Consider the following 17,310-nt stretch of genomic DNA (forward strand, 5'->3'; position numbering starts at 1 on the left):
AGTAACACAAGTGATATTTCCCCAGCCATTTTTTTGAATGAGCGTGCTCATTTTCACGGTAATTCAATACGAGAAACAAATTCATCTGAGCTAATAATACTTGGATGGGAAAAAATAAAGACGCAAAACATGATTTTTTCCTCGGAGAGATGGCAACATAAAACAGATAAGAGCGGCAAAATTGACCAACAAAGCAGAGAAGAAATGCTTGAACAGACTTCAAATTTCCGATGGTTCCAAAATACCAATGTCGAATTAGAGCTGTTCCCAGCACAGAAAACTTGATGGGGGTGATCCAAACGGAATATACGGTAAGAACCTTATGTTTTGTGGCTAAAACCATGCAATAAAGCACCATCGCAAATGGCATAGTTGGATCCCTAGATGCAACAAACAAGTATCTTAACTTGATTCCCTTTGGTGCAAAGATCTAAAACGAGAAGAAATCGGTCATAAAGCGCAAGATAAAAACAGCAATGCAAAGAAAGAATATTAGTTAAAATATTTAAAACTTATCACAACAAACTAGGAAACATGTTACGTACAGTCCACTTCACAACCAATCAATTTATTCCATTACTAACTGTATACATGTTTCACTCAAAAAATAAAAATTAGTCACAGTAGTTTCTAGCTTCTCTCTTTTTGGTTGTTACTATAATACAGGTGGGCAAATGCACATCAGAATGATCCCCAGCCCCCACCTTGCTTTTAGCAGAATTCATCAAACAAGCATATATCACGGCCAACATTTTTAAGTGTCCGAATCAATTTCGAAGGATGTTGGCAAGCCTGCCGATTGTTGCTCCAGTTTTTGGACTTGAGGATTTGACCTTCAATCAACCCACTTTAAATTAGTTGTGAAGCCATGCTTTTGACTTTCAAGGAATAATCCAATGAGTCAAAAGGTAGTATCATTTGGGATTAGATCATCGTTTTCGGCAGATTGTCATTCCATCTCCAATAGGTACCTAATGCTCCAAAAGGCACAGCGTTATGGAAAAAATGAATAATTCCACAGAGAATTTGGTAAAAATGAGCAGATAATGCAAATACTTACTATACTTATGCTTACTCGCTCATCAGACATTAGGTTTCTATTGAAATTCCTAATGCTAACAGTCTTTGCATCATTTACCTGTTATAAAAAGACTATTTGAAGATAAAGTTCAACTAATGGGCAGACCTTTATAAATCATAGGCAAACAGTTTACCAACGGGTCAGCAACTTTGCCATGCCAAAGGACATTATCAATCACGATAACTCCCCCAACCCTAACCTGTAAAACAGACCAACTATAACCTAAATTTTGCAGACAAAGAAGTGAGGGAAAGTATTTAACAAATGCTCAAAGTTTGAAATTCTAGTTTGGTATTACCAGCTGTAGTAGCAGTTCGAAATATTCTTGATTCATCCTTTTCTCAGCATCAACAAATGCAAAATCATAGCTGCTTTAAAGACAAAATCATACTGTTATTGTATTAATCTGAACCTTAAAAATTGTTAAAAGAGATGACAAAAGGATGGAGTAATCTTGGGCACGGGCACAAAGGTAAAAAGTAGATATTAACATGATGCACGCAGACAATCTTCATTAACATACTGCTATATTAAGAAAAAGCAATGCATGCAAAAGGATAAGCATCTATTATCAGTTGGTGCAAAGAAAATCAGGATTAAGAATATAAATGCACCACAATTCACCTGCAAGTCTCACCATTAAGAATAATAAATTTCAAGACATCTGCAGCTAGTCCATGTTTCACAATTACCTAACACCAACAAACAACTTAGTTAATATAAAACTCCATCATAACAAGTTTGATTAGGGCCAACACTACAAGCAATCTATTGCATTAATTTCACCATTGTCAAAATTAGGACAGAGAAAATGACAACTCAAAATAATAACACTAATTCGAATGGGAAAGAGATGTTTAGTACACATATCGTTACCTTGTGTGAAACACCGGCTAGCTCATAATACCTCTTTGCAACCTCAAGAGATCTAGCATCCCTTTCACAGGCAACTAAACAGCCTGATTCTGGAAGAGCCAATGCAATAGCCAATGATGAGTATCCCTAAAGAAAAAACAACACGAATTCGCTTTACCAAACTTAAAAATCTACCTTAAACAAGAAAGGGAATAGTTCCAAATACCTTAGCTTAGTTTATTGATTATGATTAATAAGGTGATTTCAAGAGGAATTAATGCATAAACTCACAGTGTAAACACCAAGTTCAATACATCTTTCAGCCCCGAGAATCTGTACTAACATCGCTAGTAACTGTGCTTGATCAGGAGACACCTTTTAAAATGTAAACGAAAAAAGAAAAATCACCTTTTTTGGTTGCAAAAAAGAAAGAAAAAAAAAAACAAGAGAAAATGAAACTGCGCGGTTGATAATTTGGTACCTGCATTTGGCTACCGCGCATATGGGCGGTTTCTTCGCGTAACTGCCGGAGAATCTGAACAAAGCAAACGTTAAAATTAGGGCAAAATTGGATTTTTTTTTTTTAATGAAAAAAAAAAGTGGAATTTTTTATAAGTACCTGAGGCTCGCGAACATTGGCGAGGATGTAATTGTAAAGACGAGGAGTGATGCTGATTACTTGCTTGTTGCCGTATTTCTCATCGTCCGCTACGATAAATGAAGCATTTGATGAAAACGAGCAATTCCTCGTGAGATTATTCAACTTTAAGAATCTGGATTTAGATGTTAGTGAAGATAACGAATGGAATCGTTGCGGTCTACTGAGATAAACCATGGCGCGTTGATAAGCTGAGCCGGAGCAGCGACTAATCGCAAAGATGGTAGCCATTTGGGGAAGAGAAAAGGGAGCCAATTGCATAGCATCAGCCGGAACTGTTTGTGTTATCGCAGTGCTTCTATCATGGTTCGGGTCGTGTTATCTGCGGCGGGTTTTTTTGTTAAAAAAAAGTCAAAGGAAAAATAAAACCCCAGCCGTGGGTCCCACAGGGCAAAACGATCGAAAATAGATGCAAATAATCGATAAGCGAAGTGGGCTACCTAGCTCTAGTTGTAGTCTATAACAAAACAAGCAACAGTTAAAGCTGTGAACAATAATGGAACCCAAATTCTATCCTTTCTGTAACTTGATCCAATTTCTTCAGTAATTAACCGTTGTTTTTGAGGAAAAAAAAAAAATAATAACCCACATTGTTATCCAATCTCTGTGTTGGTGTATTTTTCGGTTGAGCAGTTGAGGAATCTGTCTAAGGTTTAACTGGACTTGACCTGTCACGAAAAAAAAATCAAGAGATAACACTCAAGTCAGCGTAGTATACGCAAAAGAATGAAAGAGGTAACTGGAAAGCAGATGGCTTATTCACCCTTTTACACCTCACGAGCAATAACATGACCAAATGACTTACCAGGTGTTAAGTCTACTAACATGGCGGTCATATTGTTACTGACGGGACGGTCAATGACATTCGATGTAAAATATACGGCGGCCATGGTAAAAAAGTTATCTTGCCTCAAGTTGTTTGTTCTATCACACACATTACTATATTTGACAAAAGATCGTCTTCATTCCTCATTTTGTAGAAACCAAGGGATAATAATTCAATAGATCAGGTATGGGATAAAAATGTACTTCAAAAGGAGTCACTTCTGAATCATCCACAAACTGATGTGCAACATTTTGCGATAATGGAATTTGGGAAATGTATACAAAAATTAACCAAGCAAACCATCCCATCGATCTTTAAGAGCCTCATATGCCTTAGGGCAAGGAATAGCTTGAAGCATGAGTCTTCCATCAACAGTTATTTCTGTAACTAGACCTAACCTTACCAATGTATTCACCGCCTTGTCAACTGGCATTTCAACCTGCAGAAGTCGCTTCAACCATATGAGAAAATAGACAATATTGCCAACGTTGGCAGATATTACTACTTCAATTGTATTACCTTTAGTTTAAAAATATCATAAATGAATCTCTCACATTTGTCTCCAACCTTTTGGCAACAAGTGGCCTGCAGTCAGAATTGTTATTAGTGAATAGTGATTTATCACCTATGTAATGTATGAAGAATGGATAGAGTTCCCTTTCGATTTAATTCAAGAGACAGATAGGATTAACCAAGGAGCACAGACCAATAATAGGCAAACATTCCCAAAACCAATAGATAAGTCACCAAATCATAAAAGGCAATATTTGCAGGTAACTGCATCTCAAAGCACAAGTTATTTAGTCATCACTCATCAGAAATAAGGTTAGGGACTGGTATGAGAACTGGACAAAATTAACTTTACTATGATCTAAGAGTTCATTGTTTCACTGAATAAGAACAATCAAGAATTGATCCAATTCAGGCCACCAGCCCTAAAAAGTTAAGAACTATAGATTACTATGACTATGCTTGATTAGGACAAGCCTCATAAATACCAAGAATAAGGCACCTCTGTCACTATCATTTAACCATCAGAAATGGGATGCACGGGACAAACCTGGCCATTCTCCATGTTAAGCAGGATGGCATAGGTTAAAATGGCTTCCTTGTACTGCATATAAAGGAGGAAGAAGAAAAAAGAGTCACAAAAACAAGAAAGAACAATTTATATGACAATAGAGATAACTGGTGGAAAGATTTGATGAAAATGTTAATTTCAAGAAAGGAATGGGATTCTCTTTTATTATTCTTTGTTCAATAGAAGAATCACGAATAGTAAGTCTGAAGTCTAAATTCAGAAAAGGCATGAAAAACAATAGTATCATGTACTGTTCAATCTCCATGCAGCTTCTTTTTCCCTCAATTGAACACTTATTATTATGCTTTTGCAAAATAAATAAGTAGAAGAGTTTCTCACTTGCTGCTGTTCAGAAGCATCCAAAAGAAAATGAACTGAGCCAAAGCCACTTGCCAAGGTTTTCTCATAAAGGGTCTTGTTAACCAAAAGCTGTGGAAACAGATCCCTTTAAGAAATTGTTTGAATACTTAACAATGGACATAAGTTTCAAAGTATAATTATTCCCAGTATTGCATAGAAAATTTTATTAACTTACCTGATACCTATCCCAGGTCTGTTTGTAACCCAATGCCACACGGGACACATATATTATCAGAGCAGTGATTGCAACCACGTCAAGAAATATTGCTGATCTGTAAAAAAAAAACATGAAACAACATTTCCAATGGAACTAACCTTTTACAAAAAGATCACATGAAAATATAACAAGACATACGGGGAAGATAAAATGTCCTCGAATTTGTAGTTTATCAAGAATGCTGAAAGCCCCAATATTGTGGCTACATCTAAGCGTACCTACAAGTCAAATTCCCCAATATCAGGTCCCCATGTTATGCAAATAAATCTTGTACTTGAATACAGTTGGATTAACCAGGTAAGCACGAGCTAGCTCTAGTCCTTAGCCAAGGCCAATCAACCTTTCATGCCTTAGTTTCATGTGTTATCACATGCTTTATTGCCAAAATTGCTATTAATATTACAAAGACTGTAAATAAGGAGATGTTGAAAAATAACCTCCTCTCTGTAATGAAAAAGTTTTTGAGGCATATTAAACCTTTAGTTCTATTTCTCCTGCTATCCTGCCATTCAATAGTGTTGAAGAGATAAGATATGGTGAGATACATCCTGATGTGGTAATCCAGAACTTCGTATCAAACTGAGTCTAGGGATCCAGAGTCCAAAAAGTTTAACCAGTCAACAGCTTAGTCCAAGGGGAATCTAATAGAGACTAAAGAAATGATGTACATTCTAAAAATAGAGTATATTGCTAGTGATTGGTTACAGAGAGTGTCTTTCATTAACTGAATCAGTTAGACACGTCAATGAAACACCACGAGAAGAAGCTATGATTAACAAGGACTGCAATTTTACTAAGTTTAGAAAAGAATTTTATGATGTTGAACAAACTTGCCTTTTAGAATGCTAGAAAATACTTGTTAGTTGATGTCCATATTGCCTCTTAACCAGTTGATTATCATTCAGTTTAGGGACTGACAGTGAACTATGAGTGGAGATGCTAAAATACAATCTATTAAAAACAGCACGGATATAATTAACTTATACATACCGTGTCTATGATACGGAAAGACAGCTTTTTGTGAGGAAAAATAACCTACAAATAATCAGACAACAAAATGAAAATTCAAAGGCACATAAATGAAGCATCAAGACAAAAATTAAAAACACAAAAGCATAAGATGTGAAAGAGTATTGACAGACATTGAGATGTTAGGAATATTTACTGGTAAATCCGGAATAGGAATTCTCTCATAGATCTTTAACTGTAATGCTTGAACCTCAGAGTTATCTTCAATATCTCCTTCAGCAAAATCCTTTGTATAAAGCAAAATCAATTCTTGAAATGCTGGCTCCTGACCAGAAAAGGTACCAAAGTTTTCAAACAACATTAAGTGATATAGAAAAAGGAAAATTCTAGAAACAAAATTTTGGCCACTAACAATTTTTTACAATCAGATGATCCGTGCATACTGGTCAGCAAATAGTTATGTAAAAGCATAAAATTTTTATATCTATCCAAAAATTATCAATCACCATATAACATAAGCGAAGGAAAGTCATGAACTGTTCAAAATGGAAACAATACCTGGAGGATTGACTGTGAAAGGAGAATGGAAACAGAAGTTTTTAACATTTTCCAAACATCATTGCCACAATATTTCCTTGTAGCCGGTCTCCAAATATCACTGAGGGATATCCTTGATAAGAATGTTGGCCTGAGTGAAAATTTTCTTTTATTACTTGATAAGAAAGTTGTCTTAGATAAAAACTTCCTAAATCACATCAATCCTTTTGCAGCATGCATTATAAGATGAAGTGATGTCAGATCAAATTTATTCATTTCTTCCTTTTTCTTTTTTCCAAACTATAGTCTAATTACCAGCACATTCCATTAACAACTTAGCTTTCTCTTATTCATTTCAGCAAATGTCCATCTTTCAAGTGCTGCACTTCAGTCAAATATTTAATACCTTTACCTTCATTTTAAAATACTATTTACTCATTGAAGGAACGACCAATAACCTAAACAATGACAAGTATCAGAAGAAAACCTAAGCCAATGTCATCTCAACCCTTCCCATCACACCCTGTCCATGAAACGTGAACATGAGGCATTAACAGCACAATGTTGAAGAAACCTTCTCAAATGTAAAGAATATAAAAAGTTTGGTTTAACATGCCTTAAATAAGGTTCAGAAACACTACTATCACTGTCAAGCTGAAATGGTGCTTCCGGTGTAGGAGTTATAAGTCCAACCCTTGCAAGCAACTTCCTTAAAAGCCTTCCACGGGGTCCAACTGCTGACAAAAATCCTTCATAGCGACTAACTGCCCTCTGTGCTGCCAGCCAAATAGGAAGATCACGATCTGATAGTTGGTCAACCCCCAGGAGATTTTCATAATTTTGTTCTTTATTAAAATATGACTGTTGAAAGAGAGACACTTCCTCAAGCCAAAGCTTCAATCTCCTAATCCAGTCTGCTGCTTCATCTTTCTGAGAAGCATCTTTGAAAGCCTGTTCTAGAGTAATAAAGATGAAGATTGTCAGACTGAATAATATATAACTCAATTCGAGAGAGTTAAAAAGTAAAAGATAAAACAAGTAACACCGTTCAAACTACAAGTGATACTTAATTACTTATGGATTAAATAAAAAAGATCAATCAATGATGCCTTGAAAGGTCATTTAAAGGATATCAGTGCAGTCAATGCCATTCGGAGAACCTTGTTTGTGTGCATTTGCCTTCTAATGTTGGAAAGTCATAAATGAAAGGGGAATAACCTCGTTGAGATTGTAATTAATCCATTTGCCAACTTTTCCCAATGGTTTTGATATAAAGGAGAAGATTCCTCGCAGGAGTCTTGATTGCAAGTAATCCAGCTTTTCAACAATCAATAGACCCTTTTGCCTCTCAGTTGCATATCCCCGCCTGTAAGAAAGAGGTCATTTCGAATCCAACATCTTACTAGTGAAAGCATATAGAAAGTACATGCACATACACAGACAAACTAAATTACCGGAATATAATTGCATTGGATTCAGATGCTTTCTTCCAGTCAACATATATTGGCAAAGTAAGGAGATAATCAGTGTTCAAGGCATTTGTCAACATCAAATCCCTAACTGATAGTTCTTCAAACTGAGCATCATCAAGAAGTTGCATAAAAGCTCTTTGAAAACGAGTAGCAACTGCAACTCTACAAACAATTTTTGCATTAATGTATTAATTTAACAAAAGAGTGATCTGAAAAAACAATTAGTGCTAATTATGGGCTGAATTTATAAGACTAACCTGGACTTGTCATCCGAATATCTCCTAACATTTTTAGCTGAAGAATTTAGAAAATTCCCCAAGTCCAGACTGTAATTAAACAACGTTTCAGATTCGATATTATCCCCGATCAACTTAGATCTTTCACCGTTGGCTACAACTTCCGCTTCTGAAACGGACGTTTTCTTTCTTTTTCCCTCCGTGGAATGAGAATAGTAATAATCGGTTCGCATTTGTTCCAAAATGCTTTTGTGTTCAGCGTGAAGGATAGAATCCAAACAACTGTAAATTTTACACCGTAAAAGGAAATTTCAAAGTTGAACGCAATAGAGAAGAAATCGGAGCAATTAAAAAAAAAAAAAACTTACGATGAGAGAAGGCGAAAGTGACGAGCATCTTCGTCTTGAGAATCGAACAGTCTCGAAACAATAGCATCCAAGAGCTCCGCCTTGGAAACCGGAATGTATTTCTGTCTATACACTTGAATTCTTGAAATCCCTGGTTTTTCTTCTTCTTCTTCTTCATCTTCTTCATTTTTTGTTCTTGGAACAAGATCGTCGGTATCGCTCTGCGTTAATTTAACGCCGTCGTTTCTGGATTCTAATGTATCAGTGGATATGGCCCGGAGTCTCGGAGGAATACCGGGAACCTTGAGAGTGGCTGTGGTTCTTAACATACCGTAAGAAGAGGGTGAGCAAGCACCGGATAAAAGGTACCGCTTTAAGGACGATGATGGAGCGGTGACGCTGGTTAGAGTTTGCCAAGATAACATCAGATCGCGGAGAAAATTTTTGAAGAAACTCTCGCGGGTTTTTCGTTGAATCTTTTTTTTTAATTACTTTGGGCAAAAGGTAGTTGAGGAGTGGGGAGTGACGAGTAACGGCAGGAACTTTTGAAAGGAGACGCTTACGGCTGGAGGAAAGTAAATTGGATAAGGAAAATCGAGGGCCGATAATAGCTTTGGCCAGTATTGTTTTAATTTATTGCTTCTTTTTGGTTTTTAATTGTAATTTTGATGCGACGTAGTTTCCCATGAGGTCATGCAGCATCTGTTTAGGGATTGTATTTCATCTATAATTTTTTTATTATCATTTTATAATTATTTAATTATAATAAAATTTTATATAAAAATTCATTAATTATTATAAATGGGAGTTTCATATAAGCTTTGATAAACCATATGATTTTAAATTATAATTAATTAATTATAACATAATAATTTTAGCTTATATGTAATGCTCTCCTATTATATGCAAGATTATCAATATTATATTAAAAATTTTTAAAATTACATAAAATGTTATCAAGTGATATAAGAGATTAAAAAAAATTATATTAAAGATTATAAAAAATTTTAAAATTATATTCAAAGGTTATCATAATTATATCAATAATTATCAAAATTATATTAAATGTTGTTAAATATATATCATAAATTATAAAAAATATATAAAAATTTACAAAAAATTTATTAAAATTATAAAATATAAGAAAGTTACCAATATAGTTACTATATGAAAGGTCTTCAAAATTATATCAGCATTTACCAAAATGTTAGGAAAGTTCATAAAAATCGTATCAAATGTTATTAAATTATTACAAAATTTATCATGTATTATTAAAATTATATTAAAAATTACCAAAATTATATTAAAAGATTGTCAAAATTATGTAAAAAGTTACCACAATAATATGAAAAGCTAAACAAAACATATCAAAGGTTATTAAAACAATTATCAAAATTATATCAATAATTATTAAAATTATATCTTATGTTATTAAAATTGTATAAAAAATTTTAAAATTATATCATAGATACCCAAAATTATACGATAGCTTACCAAAATTATATAAAATGTTAACAAAATGATATGAAAGGTTATAAAAAATTATATCAAATGTTATCAAAATTATTATAAATGTTATAAAAAATTTATTAATAAATACCAAAATTATATCAAAAGATTCTAAATTTGTTTAGAAAATTTCAAAAATTATATCGAATGTTATCAAATTATATCCTAGGTTAACAAAATTATAAAAGTTATCACAATTCTATTAAAATTTACCAAAATGATATGAAATGTTATCAAAATTATCACAAATTACGAAAAAGATATAAAAGGTTAAAAAAAAAAAAACTATGTTAAAGGTTATAAAATTTATACAAAATTACTAAAATTATATAAAAAATTACCAAAATTTTATGAGGAGGTTTATGAAATTATATGAAATGTTGCCGATGTCAAATGTTATTAAAATTATATAAAAAAAATTACTCAAATTTTATTAAACATTATAAAAATGATATAAAAATTTATTAAAACTGTATCAAAGGTACATTATAAAGATGGTTACTAAAACTTTATGAAAAGCTATCAAAATTATAGAAAAAATTACCATATCGAAGATCTCCGAAATTATATCTATAATTTTAATTTAATATATTTTGCACGTTGAACAATAAATTTCACACGTTGTTTAGGTGATATGTTGCATTTATTTCATGCCTTAATTTTCTTATTCCATACCAAAGACTTAACTTTTTTATTGAAAGAAACGGGTTTTTTTTTTTTTTTATATAAGTAAGATTGTATTTGACGATTCTCATAAATCTCACTTACTTTATCTAAAAATTCAAACTCTTATACCTAAACACACTTATTATTGCATCAAAAATTTTCACAACGCCACCCCTTTGTCATTCCTCTCGCCAAGTATGTATGTTTTTTAATTATGCCTATTAATGTATTAGTTGCTCAGACTTTATTAGCATTTTTGTTCAATTGAGGTTTTTTTATTCTCAAAAATATTAAAAAATATTATTATTTTTGAAAATTTTAAACCATTATTTTTATTTTATTTTTAAAAAATATTAACCATATAAATTTTTAAAATTTTTAATTTTTAAGTCTCAATTTTAATATTACAGTAATTGATTAGTTAACATAAAATAATATTATTTTAAAAAATTTTGCATTCTATCCTTAATTTTCAATCTCTTTTCATTTAATTCATTTAAAAAAAATATTATGCCCTTAAATTTTTTTCAAATTCAGAACCTTTAAAAATCTGACTACCGTGTATATCATATAAGCTAGCAATCAATTGACAAAAAAAAAAAAAAAAAAAACTTTATTAATAACAAAAACCGAAAGTATTTTAGTTGGATTCTAAAAAAAGTCGGGGTTTTCAGGTAATGGTGGAGTCACGCGGCAATCTGGACGTACAACAGTACGAAAACCAATGCGAAAAAGAAACGAAAAAAACAAAAAGAAAACTGTGAGAGAAAGGAAGGAAAGGAAAGAACTACCTCAGGAGTTGAAAGGTTAAAAAACGAAAGGAAAATAAAAATAAAAATAAAAATAAAAAAGGAAAGGAAAAAAAAAATCCAATTGGCAGGTTTTTTTGGTTCGCCATTTTCTCTCCAAATGCAACAAAAGGTAAAGAAAGAAAGAAACCCCACTCTTCTATCCCTAGATTCACTCACACTCCTTTACTGTCGCCTTAATTTTTCTCTAAATTCCATACCAAATTCTTTTTTCTCTTGGGATTGCTTCATCCCTTGATCACATCCATATTCCCAGTGATCAGTGAGTCTTCCCTTTTCCTTCTTGTTAATCATAAGTTATGGTTTGCTTTGATCTGTGTTTTTTGCTTCTGTACTTGATAGCTTGGAATTTCAGTCATTTTTTACTGAATTCTTCAACTTCTTAATATTGATTTTTTTTTTTGTGATAGTTGATTGATTTTCTCTCGATGAAGAATTTGCGTTCTTATTGGTTTTTGAACTGAAATGAACAGCGTATTAGCAATGCATTGTGCACTGGTTTATTGTTGTGAAAAATTGATTATGTATATGTTGTTTCTATCCTCAAATTTCTTTATGCTATGAAAGCTATGGTTTTAATCTAAGGGAAAATAAATTTAATGTTCTTGTTCTGCTACTATTTTTTGCTGCCAATTTTGATGGCTAAATTATCTGTGTGATTAGCAGGTACATTTCGTTTGGCAATCAAGTTTTTGCTTGGTTGCTTGGTATCTTCATATGACTAGATTGTACAGCTGAATATCCTTCTGGTTTCAATGGGCATACAGAAGATTTGCCGTTGGAAATCAGGGGTTAGTAGTTGCCGTGATCACATTCCTGGCTTATTAAAAGTTCAGGGCAAGGGGAAGGAAGATAACCCTGTCTATGGGGCAGACTCAGGCGATGATCTTGATGACTGTGACTTTGAGGGAATTAGCTGTGAGTTGGGCATGGTGGAAGGTCAGTTTTGCAGTATACCATATGAACTTTTTGATCTACCCGATTTGAGGGAGATATTGTCATTGGACACATGGAACTCATGCTTGACAGAGGAAGAAAGGTTCTCTTTATCAGTCTACCTTCCAGATATGGACGAATTGACTTTTTGGTTGACTATGAAAGAGCTGTTCAGTGGTAGTGATATGTATTTTGGGAATCCCATGGATACATTTTTCGAAAGATTGAAAGGTGGATTTTATCCTCCAAAGGTGACGTGTCTCAGAGAATCCTTGCAGTTTCTTGAAAGAAGAAAATATTACCATGCATTGAGATCTTATCATGACAAAATGGCACAAATGTTCATAGACATGAGAAGGTTGTGGGATGAATGTGATAAGAGTGCTGGTGTTGAAGAAAGACTTTATATGTGGAGAACAAGGAGGAAATGCAGGGGTGCCAATTTGCTTGACCTTAATGCAGTGCCTAATGATGGATATCTGTTAAATGAGGATGTTAACTCAGATACAGTCATGTGCCGTTTACCAAAGAGAATGAAGACTTGGGAAAGTGTTAGAGCAAAAAACATTGTTGTCAGTCCATCTGCCAATGGAATGAATGTTGTTGCCCCAAATTGCAGCACAAAGGGTGTTCTGAAGGTTAAGACTTCTGGCAATGTGATTGTCAATCACAATCAAAAGATGGTTGTAGGTGACATATCGGAACAATGCCGATCAGTACCAAAAGGCCTGTTGAAAGTAGTTCCCAAAGTTCCTTCTGTCCTACCACAACTATCAAAAGTGTTCTCAAGAAGGTCACAAACAGCTTTGCTTGTTGGTGCTCGAGATTTACAGGACCACAAAGTGTCGCATTCGCCAGCATCTGCATACTTGGGAAATGCAGGTGGTTTTAGTGGGTCACCATTTCTATGGCAAAAGGTTGCTGGTAGCAAAATGAACCCTGAGCAATCTCCGTGTATGTTAAATTGTCAGGACAGTGCTTTAAGAAGCAGTAGATATTTACAAAACACTAGTGAAAATATAAGCAAGGAAGTTGACATCACTGATTTAGGTAAACATAAATTGTTTGAAGGTGACGAAGAAAGTGTCATTGGTTCAAGGAGATACGAATTTGATGGTCAGAGTTTGTGGCAGAACTTTGACATGGGAAAGAAAGGATCGTTTGAGAGATCCTTGGAATCATACCCATTTGCTGACCAATACCATGAAGGAGAAAGGCAGACCAGAATCTTGCAAAAAGAGTGTATCACCATTCTTCCAAGAGTTCCTGAAGCAGTCTCAAGAGATTCAGGAATTGCAAGTAGCATGCAGGAAAAGTTAATGGCTTTTCCGAACCAAATGAAGAGCCCAAGTGATTTTAATGTTGAAAATTCAGAGAAGCCAAGTGAACCTAGTGTTTCAGAGAGGCTTAAGTATGATCTTAGCCTTCCTTTGACATACAAGCGAAGAAAGTCTCAAGCAAAAAACTCATCAAACTTCACCAACTCACTAATAACAGGTACAGATTTAAGATCTGGTAGTCCAAAAGAATCAAACCAATCTTTGGGGGATAGTGTGAAGGCATTCAAGATAAAATTCATGGGTTGGGAAAATACTCCTTTGAACAATGAATCTTGAACAGCATGTCAAGAACAGAAGTTTAGTTAGCTCCTTCCTATTATAAAAGCCTGCCACACTTGTGGTGTAATCACTCTGTTAGAGGCTTTATCTCTATGTATAATCAGTAAATTTTGCAGAAAGAGAGTTCTTATTCTCAAAGTCAGAATGTTGTCAATGCTTCTCCATATATATTTTCATTGTCTGTTGACTGCCCTTGCATTTCCATTTTCCAGTGGTATGCACTCTACAGTAAGAAAAAGGTTCAAGTTCATTGATTTAAAAAATAAAATAAAAAAAAAGTTAAGGGATTGGTGACTTTCGGCATATTTGGATGAAAGGTTTAGGATCAAATTCTATGTATTCCATCCATCAGTCCGGTAAAAGTTAAACAGCCTGCAAACTCAATAATTTATTCTGACATGATCTTGATTTCTTTGATCATCATGTTTTGATTATTAGATCATTCTAATAGTCAATTTAACATATTTTATTCATGCTCAGCATGGGACTGGATCATCTAAATCATAGACGAGCTAACTGCTAATATAACAAGGTGATCCATGGCTTATTTATATCTTCATCCATCAACAGAAATCTAAAATCATATATGTGGTTTGTCAATGACATAGATCAGGTCACAATCAATTACCACGCCCAAGATAATAATCGGATTGGCAACTAGGCAATTGGCATGTCAAAACAATGGTAGAAAGTCGAAGGAGGGAAAGCACGGGGGCATCTTATAAAGATCATTAGGTCTAGTCGGCCGCTTCTTTTTTTTTTTTTTTTTTAAACTTTTACTGTTTTACATTCTCAGCAATATTCCCTGTGTTTTCGGCACATTCTATTCCGATCAGTTATTCCATTCATAGCAAAACCATCATCAAACTATCCAAGGAACAGAGTATAATTTATTGTTTGGAAATTCCCAGAACCGACAAATTGACTTTAAAAAGGCCTAAATTCTCTAGTGGAGAACCCAACAGGAAAAGCTGAAGCATCTGTTAAAATGGGTACACCAGTGCTACCCCAACCTCAACCTCCATCTTCCTCTTCAAACAATCAATTCAACATGGCTTCTCACAACAATAATCCTTACCTCGCCATTTCACCAGTTCCATCATCTGGCAGGAGTAAGTTTTATTTAATCTTGAGTTACACAAGGCCTTTTACTTCTATTAATCGCTTATTATTGTTGATTGGATTGATCTTGGAACTGGGTTGTTGACTGATTGCTTTTACAGGGCCGATGGGTAGGTTATGTGATGCCCTGAACCGATGCGGGAAGAGGGCTGAGGCCCTTGCTGACAACGTTTGGAACCACCGTAAGTTTTTCTCGATACGATTATTTGGGAATAAATTTGACTTTCCCTGTATTTTTTTTAGTGTCACGAATTGTATCTGGTTCCGATTCTAACTTGTAATTTTATTGTCTGAAAACAGTTCTCTATGTTTATGTATGTGATTCTGGTTCTTACGTGCAATCTTGTTTGTCTGAAACCAGTCAGGATGAGTCCTAGTCTTGCTGATGCTGCAGTGGCAAGGCTTGCTCAAGGGACAAAGCTGCTTGCAGAAGGAGGGCATGATAGGTTGTTCCAACAGACATTTCAGATCTTGCCGGGGGAAAAGCTCTTACATACATATGTTTGCTATCTATCGACTTCCTCTGGACCAGTGATTGGAAGTCTTTACATATCCACTAAAAGAATAGCCTTTTGTAGTGATTATCCCCTCTGTTATTATCCTTCACCAGGGTACCAGCAGTGGATGTATTATAAGGTATCTCCTTTACTTTTGATTCAATATTTAGCTTTTCTTCGTGTCGACCTAATACTAAACATTTGCTGGGTGCCATGCCTCGCTTTTGTGGTTATAGTGTTTATTTTTTGTCTATAGCTACAAATTCAGTTACACTGAAACATTCAGCTATGGACAAAGGAAATAAATGGTAGGGTACAGCTTGTCGATTTTAAATCACATACCATACCCTGACACTAAAGTTCTGTTTTATTGTGGATTGAGTTCTTTTGGTGGGTTAATTTTACAACGGAGCATGGTGATTTCCTTTCTTTGCTATTCATAGCCAGCCTCTCTTTTTCTTTTTCAGCTCAAATAAATATATTTAATCACTTACCACCTCTACCCTAAGCTTTAAGAAGCTTAAAATTTGGTAACACACTCATGAATTGACTTGTAAGTTTGGTCAAACACCCAATGGTTATATCAGCATCAAACCCAAGTCCAGCACTGAAGTATTCAGCTACAGAGCAGCCATTGATTTGTCGTTTATTCACTCTGTCTCTGAGCAGCATGGTTGCTATATGAGTTTAAACCTTTTTGTGCCATCTCACTTGGATTATTTTCAAGTCTCATATATTATTTTCTTTATTATTGCTACTATTTTCATTTCAAGTTGTCTGGACTGAGTTGCAGCTGAATCTAGCCTTGTGAGTATTAACTTCTGATATTGCCATGTAGGTGGTGTTGGAGCTTGATAAGTTGGCAGCAGTCGAACCTTCTGCAAACCGACTGAACCCTTCTGAAAAATATATTCATATTGTCACCAGGGATGGTTATGAATTTTGGTTTATGGGGTTTATATCATATGACAAGGCACTCAAGTCTTTAACTGAAGCTTTACATCACAATCTCCATGCATCACTACTGTTCTAAGAAAATTATCAGCTCTTAAAGTGCAGAGAAATGGCATCTCTGGCCATCGTAAATTTGCTAAAATGATATAGGCTAATCTGATAAAGAGTAATGGAGTGTAATAAACCGCTCTTACCAGATTGATAATCTGTTTGGACACTTGCAGACTTGCAGTAGTTTGTCTTTGTATGATTAAATGCTATAAAGGATTTTTTTCCAGTAGTATTATATTTATTTCTCTCTAGCAATCACTACGTGTCATGTGTACTCAAAATTCATTTTTAAGGTCGCCTTTGATAATTATATGGGATTATGAAATTAATTATTTATATTAAGAAGGAAATAGTAATAATTTTTATAATTATAAGTATAGAAATTAAAATTACATTTTTACCCTATTTTATTAGTAAATTATTTTGTGTTTAGTTTTAGGAAAGAGAAAAAAAAGTTTATATCTTGAAAATGAAAATCACTTTCTATCCTCAAATTTAATTTGTTTAA

The 17,310-nt window shown here is 34.1% G+C and overlaps 4 protein-coding genes across 9 annotated transcripts; 2 read left to right on the forward strand and 2 right to left on the reverse strand.

The window, feature by feature from the left end:
- Nucleotides 1-477: 477 nt before the first annotated feature.
- On the reverse strand, nucleotides 478-3,538 carry LOC111304906 (uncharacterized). 5 transcript variants are annotated; one of them, XM_022901933.2, is made up of 11 exons: nucleotides 3,400-3,538; nucleotides 3,184-3,262; nucleotides 2,556-2,916; nucleotides 2,418-2,471; nucleotides 2,228-2,311; nucleotides 1,958-2,083; nucleotides 1,706-1,773; nucleotides 1,380-1,449; nucleotides 1,215-1,280; nucleotides 1,061-1,138; nucleotides 478-971 (listed from the first exon to the last, which is right to left on the reverse strand). In XM_022901933.2, the coding sequence occupies exons 3-11, from the start codon at nucleotides 2,853-2,855 to the stop codon at nucleotides 930-932; spliced, it is 888 nt and encodes a 295-aa protein (XP_022757668.2). In that variant the 5' UTR covers nucleotides 2,856-2,916; nucleotides 3,184-3,262; nucleotides 3,400-3,538; the 3' UTR covers nucleotides 478-929. The 5 variants fall into 5 exon arrangements, with proteins under 5 accessions (XP_022757668.2, XP_089606832.1, XP_089606833.1 ...); XM_089750706.1 differs by having other exon boundaries at nucleotides 850-1,138; XM_089750707.1 differs by lacking the exon at nucleotides 3,400-3,538 and having other exon boundaries at nucleotides 850-1,138; nucleotides 3,184-3,323.
- LOC111304903 (DUF3754 family protein, putative (DUF3754)) lies at nucleotides 3,539-9,261 on the reverse strand. The gene is made up of 14 exons (XM_022901928.2): nucleotides 8,661-9,261; nucleotides 8,314-8,574; nucleotides 8,039-8,218; nucleotides 7,803-7,950; nucleotides 7,201-7,535; nucleotides 6,606-6,735; nucleotides 6,244-6,372; nucleotides 6,069-6,113; nucleotides 5,217-5,296; nucleotides 5,037-5,133; nucleotides 4,841-4,930; nucleotides 4,481-4,534; nucleotides 3,940-4,005; nucleotides 3,539-3,859 (listed from the first exon to the last, which is right to left on the reverse strand). The coding sequence occupies exons 1-14, from the start codon at nucleotides 9,062-9,064 to the stop codon at nucleotides 3,707-3,709; spliced, it is 2,172 nt and encodes a 723-aa protein (XP_022757663.2). The 5' UTR covers nucleotides 9,065-9,261; the 3' UTR covers nucleotides 3,539-3,706.
- Nucleotides 9,262-11,601: 2,340 nt separating this feature from the next.
- On the forward strand, nucleotides 11,602-14,376 carry LOC111306002 (uncharacterized). 2 transcript variants are annotated; one of them, XM_022903899.2, is made up of 2 exons: nucleotides 11,602-11,735; nucleotides 12,290-14,376. In XM_022903899.2, the coding sequence occupies exon 2, from the start codon at nucleotides 12,379-12,381 to the stop codon at nucleotides 14,173-14,175; it is 1,797 nt and encodes a 598-aa protein (XP_022759634.2). In that variant the 5' UTR covers nucleotides 11,602-11,735; nucleotides 12,290-12,378; the 3' UTR covers nucleotides 14,176-14,376. The 2 variants fall into 2 exon arrangements, with proteins under 2 accessions (XP_022759634.2, XP_022759633.2); XM_022903898.2 differs by having other exon boundaries at nucleotides 11,690-11,885.
- Nucleotides 14,377-14,975: 599 nt separating this feature from the next.
- LOC111304910 (GRAM domain family protein) lies at nucleotides 14,976-17,043 on the forward strand. The gene is made up of 4 exons (XM_022901939.2): nucleotides 14,976-15,290; nucleotides 15,402-15,482; nucleotides 15,662-15,936; nucleotides 16,636-17,043. The coding sequence occupies exons 1-4, from the start codon at nucleotides 15,167-15,169 to the stop codon at nucleotides 16,828-16,830; spliced, it is 675 nt and encodes a 224-aa protein (XP_022757674.2). The 5' UTR covers nucleotides 14,976-15,166; the 3' UTR covers nucleotides 16,831-17,043.
- The last annotated feature ends 267 nt before the right edge of the window (nucleotides 17,044-17,310 follow it).

The sequence above is a fragment of the Durio zibethinus genome, chromosome 21 (assembly GCF_047325235.1).
Source record: "Durio zibethinus cultivar Kanyao isolate XHJ-2024 chromosome 21, ASM4732523v1, whole genome shotgun sequence".
NCBI lineage: Eukaryota > Viridiplantae > Streptophyta > Magnoliopsida > Malvales > Malvaceae > Durio > Durio zibethinus.

Excerpts from the sequence above, each read along its gene's own strand:
- LOC111304906 (XM_089750706.1), bottom strand. The coding sequence starts at position 2,855 with ATGCAATTGGCTCCCTTTTCTCTTCCCCAAATGGCTACCATCTTTGCG. Across the intron at positions 2,472-2,555 it reads CCAATGTTCGCGAGCCTCAG|ATTCTCCGGCAGTTACGCGA; the intron begins GTACTTATAAAA and ends TGCTTTGTTCAG. Across the intron at positions 1,450-1,705 it reads CTTAATGGTGAGACTTGCAG|CTATGATTTTGCATTTGTTG; the intron begins GTGAATTGTGGT and ends TCTTTAAAGCAG.
- LOC111304903 (XM_022901928.2), bottom strand. The coding sequence starts at position 9,064 with ATGTTATCTTGGCAAACTCTAACCAGCGTCACCGCTCCATCATCGTCC. Across the intron at positions 6,736-7,200 it reads GTTTCTGAACCTTATTTAAG|GCCAACATTCTTATCAAGGA; the intron begins GCATGTTAAACC and ends ATTTTCACTCAG. Across the intron at positions 6,373-6,605 it reads TTTCACAGTCAATCCTCCAG|GAGCCAGCATTTCAAGAATT; the intron begins GTATTGTTTCCA and ends TTTTCTGGTCAG.
- LOC111306002 (XM_022903899.2), top strand. The coding sequence starts at position 12,379 with ATGGGCATACAGAAGATTTGCCGTTGGAAATCAGGGGTTAGTAGTTGC.
- LOC111304910 (XM_022901939.2), top strand. The coding sequence starts at position 15,167 with ATGGGTACACCAGTGCTACCCCAACCTCAACCTCCATCTTCCTCTTCA. Across the intron at positions 15,291-15,401 it reads AGTTCCATCATCTGGCAGGA|GGCCGATGGGTAGGTTATGT; the intron begins GTAAGTTTTATT and ends TTGCTTTTACAG. Across the intron at positions 15,937-16,635 it reads AGCAGTGGATGTATTATAAG|GTGGTGTTGGAGCTTGATAA; the intron begins GTATCTCCTTTA and ends ATTGCCATGTAG.